Genomic DNA, 13,866 nt, shown 5'->3' on the forward strand with positions numbered 1-13,866 from the left:
AGAGAGGCAGGAGACATTTTACGATATCCCCATTTTCAATAGGGATGGAGAGCAAACTGGACGCCTGGTTTTTGACGAGGAGACGCGTCAGTTTCACAGAGTTTGTTTTAATTGCTGGACATCGATTAAAAGAGATAAGCCATGATCAATATGTGCACTAGGGTGGCTAATTAAAATAAGGATATACAAATACAGGATTGCACATTAATGCATATATATATATATATATATATATATATATATAATATACATTTTTGTGTTGGTATTTATATATATAAATTATATATACACATTCTATACACAGTATATATATATATATATATATGTATATATATATATATATATATATATATACACATACACACACATGAAATGCATATAAACATTGTTATTATTAACATTGTTATGTATTTCAGCCACAGCAATGGCGTCCGTTTGTGCTCCCCGGGCATGGCGCTGGTGATGGATGGCATCCAGGGCCGGGCGGAGAACAAGGGGCCCGGGGCCCTCGGAGGATCGATACCTACAAACAGGAGGACCTGCCTCGCATTCTAAAAAAAAAGATCCTGATCCAGCCGGTCCACCCCCCTCTCGCCCCCCCTCACCCCCCTCCCTCCCTCCCACCCCTGCTGACTCTCCAGCATCACTGAGGAGCTGCATGGGAGCGGGAGCCAAGAGAGCCGGAGGAGAAAGGAATCCATAGTGTGTCTGTGCGTGTGTCTGTGCGTGTGCGTGTGTGTGTGTGTGTGTGTGTGCATGCGCGCGTGTGTGTGCGTGTGTGTGTGTGAGTGTATATATGTGCAATGGGCGAAACCATAGAATGTGTCAGCAGGTTTGTAAGGGGATCGCATGTCAGCAAACTCAAGGTCATCCCGACACGCACACACCAACACAAAGACACACACACACACACACACAGTCGGTGTGACACGGCAATTCCGAGGTGTCTAAGGTGATGCATATCCCATTAACGAGTCCAAAACAATGTCCTGACTAATGATGTTATAATGGGAATATTGAATGCATGGGAATAGGATTGGGCTTTGCCTCAGCCAGAGAGGTGGGCGGGGGGATAGGGGTAGAGGGGGGGGGGGGGGGGGGCGGGGCAATTGAACACGAGCCAAGGCACAAGGGGGCAGCGGGCCAAAGGCTCAAGATGAATTCCAACTGAAGGAGGCGTAGCATGAGGGGGGAGGTGGGGTCGCTGATGCACGAAAGGCTGCACAGTCATGCCGAATCAATACAGAATCCCCCCCCACCCACACACACACACACACACACACACACACACACACACACACTCTCACCCCCAGCCCCACTCACCCCCTTACTTCTCAACCTGCTGCGCCTTGTTGGGTTGGTGATATACAAGAGCAGGCAGCTTCGCCGAGCATAAATAAAACATGAAAGACCTGAGGAATTATGGGGACCAAACGACAGTGATACATTTGCTCTGTAATGCTCTATTATTCCTTCTTTTTTCCCGCCCTCCGTGTTTGCGGGAGCGGTCCAGGGCTCGGGTAGGATTGTTATCCGTGCAGCGTTTGATTTGACCGTTGCGCCGGTTCGGCTTCTGCTTGAGAATTAATGAATGAATCAAGGGCCAGTTGGGTTTGGCGAGGGGGGAAAGTGTGTGTTGACGGTGGCGGGGGGGAGGCCTGCGCTGCAAGCGGGTGTATAGCACTGAGACGTGATGGGCTAATAGTTGGAAAAGGAATTACAGTCCAATTGCTCTGTCTGGTTGTGGCCCTAATACGGCGAGGCCCTGCCCTGGCAGCCCGGCGGGCCCTCGATGGGATCTGATTCCATTTGGAGAGCCTTATTTTCCTCTTGATCTGGCACATTAAGGACCTTTCTATTCACAAGAGCAAGAGCCAGGAGCCAAGGTGGGGCGGGGGGGGGGGGGGTCGGCGGGGACAGGCTCAGCAACACAATGGATTAGTGGACCACCGTGGAAAAACGGGGCAGGTCAATGTTTTTAAATCTGGGGCCCTGTCTGGTTAAATCTGGTCAGAAACAACCAGTGGTGAAAAAAAAAAGAAAAGAAAAAAAGCCAGCTCTTAAGCAAGATGTCTTGAAGTAAATGTGGACCAAAGTGAAGGTCGTGCCTGAAGTTGGAAGTGGCCTTGAGCAACAAGCCAATAACTTGGCCTCTTCCTTTATTTAAACGCTCTGTACTTTGGACCAAATGTCTCTGTCAGAACCATTCTACTTGTATTCTCTTCATTTCAGCGTTCTATTCATGTGAGTCTTACAAGACCTTAGTCTTATGATTCAAGTGAAGTTTCATTGACCGACCATTCTCCAGAGTCTGGGCTATTCAGCTCCTTACGAGGGCAGATCAATGGAGCTGAAAATTTAAGGACGCCGGGAAAAAAAGGTATTATCGCATTCAAGCACTTAGATGTGAAGATAAAAGACACTACATTACCTAAATACAGTGCACAAAGAGTGTCACGATCTGTTTATCTCATATAGAAAGTATGGCAGTCAGTTTATACATTTCTACAAAGACCTGTGTTATTCTTCATGTATTATTTTTCAATAAATCACATATTCAATACAGATTTTATTAATGTGAGAGAAGATCAAAGAGACATCCACCCTGCTAACTTTTAACCTGTAAAAATGTTGTGACATGTACTCATATTCATATCATCCAAATTAACAATCAAAAGAAATCAATCAGGCAACAAGTGATGGTGTGATTGAATCAAGGTATTTTTCAGGTGGATGAAAAATATGTTCTTCTTCACCTTAACTTAGCTAGCATGCAGTTTCAGAATCTGTGAAGAGTTTTTTTTAACCAAGAACCACGCAACAACAGAGGGAGGCTATGGCGCTCCACTCTTGTTCTGAGCACGGTCGTTATTATAGCCGCCCTGGGTTGGTGATTCACAGAGAGGATCTTGATTCAACTTTGATTGGACAAGGAGCAACTGAACCATGGGATATGTTCCATTGAAGTTGATTGAGTGATGTGTGCAGTGCCTTTCTCACGTGGTATTCTTTACTTACTGTGAAGGAAGGTCTTATCGCAGATCAAACATATGGGCTTTGGTCACACATTACTAAATATATATACTTCACAGTCCTCCCCTTATCGAATTGTCGAATTTCATTGCCAGCAATGACAAGACGGTTGGCGTGTGCACAGAGAAGGCGGGTCATAGGGGCGGAACAAAACTGATAAAAATGTTTCCTATTGGCGGAAATTTTGCTAACCTTCTTGCGTTGAAAATCTTTTTTTCCAGGGAAAATTGATTGCGATGTTAATTTCCTTAGAAGTAATCTGAGGGCTGGATCAAAATAAAGGGAGTCTGGGTGTGGCCCTGTGGGGCGCTAGTAGAATAGGCCTAGACTCTAGAGAATACGTTAAATTACTTTGTAGATTCCTATGAGATGGGATCCAGAATGACTAGTCATTGGTTCTATATTTCACCAGCATATAAATCCTTATCTTATGTCACTGGACATATCTGCTGTGTAAGTGGGTGTGTGTGTGTGTGCGTATGTGGATCATCAGGGAAGACATGGAACTTTACCAGCACTGCTTGTCTGCCCAGATTATAGCCAGCCAATTATCCCTCTTAATTATCTATTGACTAGACGGAATTGATGTTTTCAGAGCACTGATTGGATAATCAGGAATGTTGGCCACAGTTATTCTCCTTGGCCGGTCTCAGTCATCTGTCCAATCTCGTCTTGTTTCAGGATTTATTTTGGTTCCTCCCCAGCAAAACATATTCCAACTGAACAATATGCATGAGAGCCTAGGGAGCTATTTGAGCCATGTTACTACTGAAGACAATATGATACTGTTGGCACACTAGCTGTGTGTGTGTGTGTGTGTGTGTGTGTGTGTGTGTGTGTGTGTGTGTGTGTGGGCATGCGTGTGTGTGCGTGCGTCCATGCGTGTGTGTGTGTGTGTGTGTGTGTGTGTGTGTTTGTTTGAGTGTGTGTGTGCGTGCGTGTGTGGTGTTTTTTGTCTTTCAATGTTTTTTTCCCTCCCGGTCCAAAGCGGACACAGCAGACCACAGTGTTTTCCAGGCCAACAACAGACAACCTCTTTCCATTCTCCGGGCCTCATTAACCTCCACCTCTATCGGTAACCCGGACCAAGCCGTTTTCTTAAGGGTTTCCATTTCCCAAACAATCTCGAAACAAACAAAGGAACCGTGCCGTTTTAATTTCTCCCCCCTTTTCACGTCGGGAGTGGCCCAATGTCCCCTTCTTCCTTACCCCCCCCCCCCCCGCCATCCCCCCCCCCCCCAATGGAGAGCGAGCTGGCACAAGCCCAGGCAGACATGGGGGACCACTAGAGAGAGTGTGTGTTTGGGAGAGAGAGAGAGAGAGAGAGAGAGAGAGAGAGAGAGAGAGAGAGAGAGAGAGGAGTGACACTGATTGTGCCTCCACTAATTAAACCCCGCCTGACCCTAGTGTTGGGACATCATTAGTTCTCCCTCGTAATCATCACACGGCAGCAATTACATTCTGTTTGGCCCCATTTGCATTTTACAAGATTTCCCTGAACAATCAAGGGACCGATTGGTAGAAGAGTGGAGGTTGGGGGAGTGGGGGGGGGGGGGCATCCAAGTAAAACACAGAAGTCTTGGATAAAGCTGGCGCCTATTTCAGCTGGCGTCTATTTCAACACTGCATTGAAAGGGTAGGTCATAAAGTGTTACATTTAGAGCTAAAGTAACTAAAAGAAAATAAATAAACTATTTTCATTCGTTTAAGAGTCAAAATCCAATAATGACCTGTAACTGTTCACAGGAACGGTGTCTCTATCACATATACCCACCATCAACTACGTTTAGTTGACATTCTTTCCATTTTGGGACGAAAACCTTATCTAACCGATGTCCTGCTTAAATACCTTCACCCTTAGATTCTCTACATGCTTGTTTGGCTTGAAGCTCTTTGATCCAAACTGTTAGTCACAACGAAAATACCTCCCTCAACACTATTGGTGAAGGTGAAAGAGCAGCACTGCACTAACTTATTTTGAATCAGTTGATCAGTAGAAGCAGCACTTCAAACAAGGACCTTTAAGCTACTTGAGATCCAAAGCTCAGAACATCTCTTCAAAACCCTGTTCCACAGTGTGATCAAATGCTTAAACTACCTTCTACCTATGTGCTAAAAGCGCTACAGTGGCCTTCACTAGGAAATGAAAACGGTGTTCGTTCAAAGCAAAATCCTTCCCAACTGGATTTAAGTGAAACAGATAGGGGAAGGGACATCGCGAGACCGAGAGAATCTGAATTATGTGGAAAAAAATACAGAACTTTTTTTATTTCATTCGCCCGCTACTGATTCTATTCACTTGCAGAGTGCACTAGAGCACACACACTTGCAGGATGAAGAGCCATCGATTTAAGTGTTTGCTTTTGGGGGAAAAACTGCACAAGGGCATCCTTCTCCATCTGTATTCAGAGAGACGGTAGTCCTGCGCCCAGCACAGCAAGTCTCTCACTTCCCCGAGATGCCATCTATAGAGAGAACGCCGTACGTCACACACATCAAAGATGGCTTCGCTTCGGAGAGGCGCACAGAGACACAGTTGGCATCCTCACAAAGTGAAGGAGACATTTTTTTCTCTATCTCCTACCGGTGTTATTCCGTGCATCTGCTGTTACTAAATCTGACAGCAACAGCCGAGTAAGGTCGTTGTGTTAAGAAGAGAATTATGCCGGCAAATACCCGCGGGGCCCCTCCAGCTTACCAGACGGGAGACGGACCAGCCGTCGAGTCTCGGTCCCTGTCGCGGAGTAAATAACAAAATGTTGTCATTGGAGATGAAGAAGACAACGGCACGGATGACAATCAGTCTAATGGTGGTAAACACTGCTCATCTGCGAGAGGACACAATAATTAATGGCTGAGCACGAAAACACACCGGCACAGCAAATCCCGGCAGTTCCTTTTCCACCAGCTCGCCGTGGCGGGGGCGTCTGCTGCCAATAGATTTCAAAGTGTGTGAAATGAAAAGCTGCAAGACTCGGAAAAAAAAGGGAAAAGATAACGCCGTCCTTTTGGTTGCCGAGCCGCAGGTGATCTCACCCGTGGAATATCAGACGACCACCGCCACCAACCCAGACTTACGTTGGCGTGCGTCTGATCTCATATTGTTATTAATTCATCACTGCACAGCTACTGTTTTTATCATCTCTATGTGTGTGATACCCTCCCCTCTCAACTCCCACCGAATGCAAAGAAGGGGAGGGGCGGGGGGGGGGGGGAAGAAACATCTCCACTCAAGCGGACATAATCTCTGTAGACGAGTGTGCCAAGAGACACAGTTGCAAAATTCACTCCCCTTTACTTAGAGACAAGATTAGCGGTCTGAGATAGAGCGAGGTACGCTCATTGGTTTAGGGAGAGGACTCCTCGACTCTTCATGACAAGGTTATGTATTCTCATCGGCGGGGACCTAAACCGAAGCACAGCTCAATAAGGTTTATTGAGCTGCTATAGGACAACACTGCTGCTGCAGGTGTGATGGTTGGCAGTGGCTTGAACCCTGATAGTATGTTACTGTTCCAGTCCCATTTGCTTGATGTCCCATTTGCACAATGTGGTGTCCTGAAGGGTCATGTTATATCCCATAATTGACCATTTGTATTATGTTGCATAACATAATTGCCCCATTTTCTCATTCTATGGATAATAGGGAAAAGAGCTTGACTCGTCTTTGTGGATTATCCCTCGGCTGGAAGAGCCAAGAGGGGAAACGGTATTTCTCCATGTTCCAGTATTACAGGAAGTAATATTCTCTCAGTCATGTTCTCACAAGCGTCAACAGGTCAGATTAGTTCGGGAGCGGTCCGTTTTGTGGCACTGTATTCATGAAGTGCTGTGTTTCAATATCCATACTTCCATGAGTACACTTAAACGTAGTACACTATCCGCACTGACTAGGTGCGCTGATTTTCAGATGTAAGTGTTGTTCCAAATCGAATACTCCATGGTGCACTAACCGGAAATTACGATCACGACTGCCGCCGTGGCTCCTCCCCCGCAATAAACATCCCCCTTTGAACGGTGAACTCTTTACGCATAGTAGCTATAAAACGCTATAAAAGCTATAAAAGCTACAAAATAACTCAATTAATGCAGGCTATGTGGAAAATGTGCCGACGTTGGCTCAGCCTGGCGCCGCTCTTCCGCTACGTAGCTAAGATGGCTGCCGTTGAGTATGAAAAGTGTGCATCGATCCACACTTCGCAGTTTGACCATTTGGAGTACAACATCCGGGTCCTTTCAGTACACTTCTTTTTGCCCCGATCTGAATTGGAACGCCCTACAAACTCAAACTAAGTACAGTGAGTGTGGATAGTATGGATATTGGAACACAGCACAGGTCCTTTGAGTGGTCGGCCATGTTTTAGTTGAGTATACTGCTGTATTCGTCGCTGTTGCTGGCCCAAAACATGGTGCCCACAGCTAAAGATTGTCTGATTGTTCCATTACACCCACATAATGTATTTATAATTATATAATTATTTGTTATATTAATATAAGTAGACCACGCAGCCTTTATTTTCCTTTCTCGTTATATCAATATCAATTGTCGTTATAATATGTTTTCTTGACCATTGACCTCTGAATTGTATCCACAAATTAAAGTCATGGTATGATGGTATGACACTATATCCTTATTCTCGCCCACCCAACCTTCAATTAATGTATGCCCCCCCACACACTTTCCTCATAAGGGACGTGGTTAGTTTTGGTTTTTTGAGGTCTGGGGCGAAAATACCGAAAATCTGAGTATCCATAATGAATTTCTTTAATTTGTTGGCTTGTTCCTTAAAGCAACCCCCCAGATCAGCTTATGATCAAATGGACTAACTTAATTAGGTTAGTATGTTAAGTAAGTTCAATGCATTTATTTAATATATTCTATGCAAAATAGTTAGGATATTTACAGGATTTTTACAGCCTTTTTTACAGCCTAGACTGCCAATGTCATGCCATGGTACAGACAAATTCCTGTGAGCTTCTGTGTGCAGCTGATTGGATATTGCAAACGCTTATCCGATTGGCATTAAAAACATGATTTCTGATTGGTGGATACATTTGTTAGATTTTTTTGTGGGCAGTGGCAGATTTGTGCCAAAATGTGTTATGTGTTGTTATTATGTTATGTCTCTGCTAATGCTTGGAAGCAGATCAACAACTCACAATGCAGGTTTCACAGTTGTTCAATACGACAACATGCATTTGTGGATATATTTTCACAGATGTGAATTTGATATGCTGTTCACAAAACGTTCCAAAACGTTCACAAAAGTATAGAAATAGAAATATGTGGAATTGTTATATACGTGCTGGCACTAAATTCACTCCATAAGAATACACAGTACAAACACCCTGTTCACAACAGCTTGTCAAATAACACTTGAGAATGATGTGGAGAATATTGAATATGAAGTATTGAGTAATGCAGCTTTACCACACTTGAGAACAGACCACATGTGGTCAACATGAAGCCACAAGGAATGGTAATATTAAGTGGAAAGAAAATTAAAGTATGAAAGTAGAAATGAGAAAATGTGCTGAAATGTCTGCTTCAGTTAGCTTTACATAATTTAGTAGTGCTACAAGTTCCTCAATAGGGTTCGCAGTGGCTGTGCTAGCCTAATATGTGTTGCTCTGATTATGTCGTTTCCAGGTCAGTTCATTTTGAACCAGTAAGGAAAAAGGTTACAGGGATGTCGATCGCCATACATTTTCTCATCACTGGCTCAAAACAGGCGTCCAAATGAAATGAGCTTCCTTTTTCTAAATTGCAATTACTTTGTGCAGAATTAATCATATAAAGGAACGTGATAAGAGCTAATAACTGGTCATTACAGCATACAGTGTTCATTATGACTCAAAACTTACTTCATACCATCAGGAGAGAACAAAGTGCATTCTGGAGCCAGATTTCACATTAAGGCAATTTAGAATATTCCAGACTGCCTAATTCAGGGGTCGGACTTCTGTGTAACTTAATTTGACAAGATTAATTATACAATTAAATCCAAACTCCTCTCAATTATGTGGAGAAATGCTGGCTGCTTGCTCCAGCCGACCCCTCACCTCTGCCAAGGCGAGGTACCTGATAAGCATAATTTCAACAGAGGCAGAAGAAATTGCCGCCTATTTTGTCGCCGTGCTCGACTCAGCACATTATTGTTCCTAATTGCAGGCTGACTTCATAACCATATGCCCTTGACACGGCAAGGCAGGATGTTATGCTATTCGCTCACACATTACAACAAGTGGGGAGAGCTCCTTCCTGATTGACAGGACAATCAATTGAAACAAAGGATTTAACTGTGTGTCAATTGGCTTTGTAATGACAATTGGCAGGGTTAGCATTTAGATTTCAGAGATTCATCATCTGTGACGAGTGAGTGACTAACAACATAATTTGGTGTTAGCCCATTAAGTTTATGCAATTTGCAATGTGCGATATGTGCCCAGTAAATCCTCACATGTACGCTTTAGATCAGCAGGCGGATATATAACACAGAGTAGACATCTGAGACCGCATCGAGAAAAAAAAGACATAGTTTTTTTCTTCGCCACCGAAAATACAACAGCACTTCAAACCACATTAGGGTACCAGCGGCATTAACCACTGCCATGCCAAAGCCGGTTACCTTCATAACTGATGTGGAGCGTTGGCTGGACCCCGCGCCTGTTGTAGGGAGAGACCGGGGGAGGGACGCGGAGCTCATCCACCTTGACAGTCAGCCATTATCAACACAGTTGTTGGAGCGAGGCAGGAATCTCACCAGGGACGGGTGTAAAACCTCTTTCAAAGACCTTCACAATCCCGCTCTCCTAACCCCCCCCCCCACCCCCCTCCCCACTCTCCATCCTGTCATTCTTGCCAGCCTTCCCTTTCTGCAGCCTTCAGAGGAACGGGGGAAAAAGGGGGGAAAATGGTCTATTTGACCTTAATCTGCTCAGCAGTGAGTAGCGGAGAGATGACATGCATCCTCTGAGGTAAAGGCCAATTGTTTCTTTTTCTCTCTTCCGAGGGCCAATTTACGACCTCCCTCTGGGAATTTCTCCAAGGCTGTGAACTATTTCAGGTTCGCTTGCATTGTTTTTTTTGAATTGCTCAGCTGGAAGGAGAGCTCAGAAAGAGCAAGCAGTTTCAGTTTCCTCATTCTCCTTCATCTCCCGGCTTAGTCGAATCCAATCCACACGGATGTACCATACCGTCATCTCATTCAGCAATAGAGAGAGGAGAGATCTGGAATCCAATATCTTACATGAAATCCAATATCGTACCCGTAGCATTGTAACACTATAGCACTAAGCACCAAGAACAATTGGTCAGAGTTAGTGTAGTTAGAATTATCCAAACAATCTGTATGGATTTAAACAAAAAACATTCAAATGGCCATGATTTATCTAGTGCGAAACCAAGGGAAAATTAAACAAAGTTACATTTTGATATGAGATCGAATAGACAAACCCTCTTATCAGCATCAAGGCTAGTGTACCAAAACAAGCGCTAGATTAGTTATGCAAATCATCCACAAGTTCAGCGTGGGCACTGAAAAACAACTTTTTAGTTAGTTTTTAGTCTATTTGTTATAGTCATTGAGCTGACACTTTTATCCAAAGCAAGTTAAATTCTGATACATGTCATTGAGGAGCATGTACCTAAATGCACACACACACAAAAAAAATGTTTTTTCAACCACATGGTATGATTAGTAGAGTATTTGAGTATTTGAGAATTTGACCAACTGGTGCTCTGCTGGACATGGGGGCTGTTGACACATGTAAGATATAGCCACAGTCTAACTCATGATTGGTTCCAAACAAGGGGGAGCGGCTGTAATAATAACCCCAGCGTCACCATTAGTCACTGAGAAATAGATCTAAAAATACTGATGGAGAGCAGGTTCAAGAAAGAATCTCATCAAGAAATAGAGCAGCCTGTCACAAACAAAAATAGATAAATAAATAAATTAACAAACATTATTTAGCAATAACTCTTAATAAGCTAAATCTACCGACCCCTCTCAGTCGTCTAGTCCGAATCAACATATTGTGAAGAATATCCATCTGTTTCCCCAGTCGTAAACAAAATATTTTATAAGACCGAAAACAATGTTTAAATCAGTTTGTCAAGGAACAAAACCACAGCTCAATAAATCCACAAAAGCTCTGACAGACTTGAGGAACACTCATAGTCAAGAGGCGATGCATTTTTAACAACGTATGAAAGCAGGGAAATTAACCACGAGTCTAAAGTCTTGCAGAACTGGGCATGAATTAATTATTAGGAATGGAAGAAGTTATTAAGTTATTTGTTAACAGTAAATATTCTGTATGCTGTCCCTGGGAGCATGACTTTTTAATAATTCTGAGTTTTTAAACTTTAATGCTTAGCTCCATCCTGAAAACAATGGTGCTTAGGCCTAATTGATTCCTCGGGCTGGGAGTAATTATGATGGCTGTGTCTAAGCGAAGCCTGATCTACTTGGCTCTGGGTGAAGAGAAGAGGGAGCAAAGGGAAAACAGAAAGAAATAAAGAATTAGAGATAGGCGCAGATACGTTGCTGAATGAACAGTGTGATCCCCAACGATGGTGCTGCACCTCCTAAAATCCAGAACTATTCAATTAGCAATGTGGTCCATGTTAAAAAAAAACGAACATTCTGACATTCACCATACCACTCTTTCATTTTGTTGCCTCCAAACATTCTCTCTCTCTCTATCTCCAGTCTATTTATCGCTTAACATCTGCCCTGCCAGCAGCCTGCGAGGGTCAGGATTCTAGCAGGGTCACAGGGCCAATCACATCTGCTAGGAGTCACTCTCAGCAGGGGGACTTTTTAATCCATTAGCCCTCTGCATTAATTACCCACACCACCACTGGGTGGAAGTCTCTTGATACTGCCGCATGAAAGGCCGCGTTCCAACAAACCGGAGGAGATTCTACGGTCCATTACCTAAGGACACTTTGTACGGGCACAGATTCAGGCAAAGGCTACAGTAAGCAAGAACCACAGTGAGCTGCAACATGCCATAGCCCACCACAAATGAGTCTTATATATATTATAAACGCCGCACACATACAACACAACACATTACATTATCATTTTACTATGTCCTTTAGCAGTAAAAAGCGACTCAGACAGAGGAAAACACACACACATTACTTGACGTACTGATGCAGACTAAAATAAACACCCACAGCAGTGTCCCTGCCTTCCGGGAGCAGGGGGAAGTGATCCACAACTGATGGGGTTTCCCAAAGGCCAGCCACACACACTCTGCTTACCCAGAGACCGCCAGGAGAAAAATGCCAATTGTCTCCCGGGCAACGTCTCCATAGCGCAAAGTGCCTGACCGTGCACACACACACACACACACACACACACACACACACACACACACACACACACACACACACACAGACAACACACACACACACACACACACACACACACACACACACACACAGACAACCCAAACACACAAATACCCAGACAACAAACTCACACAGACACACACAGACAACACACAAAAACACACATACACGCTCACACACACACACACACATGTTAGGGCGCTGTCTCGCAAGGCAGAGTGGGTCCTGGTCACAGCTGCTCTCTCCTGCCTCAGGAGGAATTGCTTCCATTTGGCTTGTCACTTGCCGGGGACACTGTGTGGCTTTTCTCATTTGTCAGCGAGCGGGGGCCATCCTCATGGCTCTCATGGCAAAACTTGGGCCCCTAGCGGGAGAAAAGACACAAATTCTCCCTCTCTCTTTCTCTCTCATGTGCATGCATCCTCTTTCTGTCGCTCTCATCTAGCCTTTCACCACTCTCTTTTTATCCCTTCTATTCATGGGGTTAAACAAGAAAGACCAAAGGAGCCCAGAGCAACAGAGAAATGTGGACAGAAGGGTCAAGGATACAACCTTATGTGGAGCACTAGCTTGGATCTAATAGTACTGTAGGTCTTTCAGCAAGGCCGAAACTGGCTGAATTAAGATTAGCCGACTAGCATTTATTCAACTGTTTTCTATGGTGAATTAAAGGTAACTAAATAAATACATAAAAGTAACTGAATTTATTATGTATAGCACATTAGCTCAAATATATAGCTGCCACTTTAGCACTGTATAAGTGTTTTCGTATTAGGCACGTTGTCGATCGAGCATGCCAATCGCAAGATCCCAAGCCCATACAATGGAGCTGACCTTCACACTACGCGTGCTGAAATTTTGTGGCCGATGTGAAGTACGACCCTCTCGCTTGCTTCCCTACTTGATCAGCTATGGCGTTGCAGTTCAGAGGATGAGATTGGCACACGCTGTGCTTATATGCAGATATGCAAATAGCAGTCCACTTCTGTGTTTTGGTCGTTTTCAAACCTGATGCGAACCGTACCCTAGTACACATGAACCGTACTTGAAAACACCTTTCCAAGTGGACTCGGGCACGGTTTGCCTATCTGCGCTTGGGTACGGTACATTGTTCACACTAATCAAACAAGCGGGAATTTGGGGTCAAGTGTACTTCAAGTGTAGGTCTATGTTTAATTTCCAAACCAATGGTGGTTTCAAACCATGCATGGCAACAACCAGCTTACTGGAAGAGGGTGAGGTGTCCGCCTCGAATTTAGGAAGTAAGAATCAAACATGCAACTCCACCAGTCTCCAGACGACCTGCTCTACCCCCTTGAGCTCCTGCCACCAACATAATGGCAATCAGACAAGCTTTCAGTGATTATCTACAAGCATTGTCAAATCATTGTTTCTTCTGTAACACCACGGTAGTCTTGGCTACTCATTCACATGCACAGTTTGTATTTGATTAGGGGAAGAAAGGA

The 13,866-nt window shown here is 44.2% G+C and overlaps 1 protein-coding gene across 1 annotated transcript in view; it reads right to left on the bottom strand.

Moving 5' to 3' along the window:
* LOC311361905 (AT-rich interactive domain-containing protein 1B-like) overlaps positions 1 to 13,866 on the bottom strand; it is a gene marked incomplete at its 5' end in the record, with an annotated part of 52,032 nt that overhangs the window by 33,622 nt on the left and 4,544 nt on the right. Inside the window, 2 exons of the mRNA XM_084481703.1 lie at positions 9,626 to 9,700; positions 9,864 to 9,916. Coding sequence (XP_084337829.1) covers positions 9,626 to 9,700; positions 9,864 to 9,916 — 128 coding nt within the window. The remainder of the gene's footprint in view (positions 1 to 9,625; positions 9,701 to 9,863; positions 9,917 to 13,866) is intronic.

The sequence above is a fragment of the Micromesistius poutassou genome (genome assembly GCF_964030765.1).
Source record: "Micromesistius poutassou genome assembly, chromosome: 17".
NCBI lineage: Eukaryota > Metazoa > Chordata > Actinopteri > Gadiformes > Gadidae > Micromesistius > Micromesistius poutassou.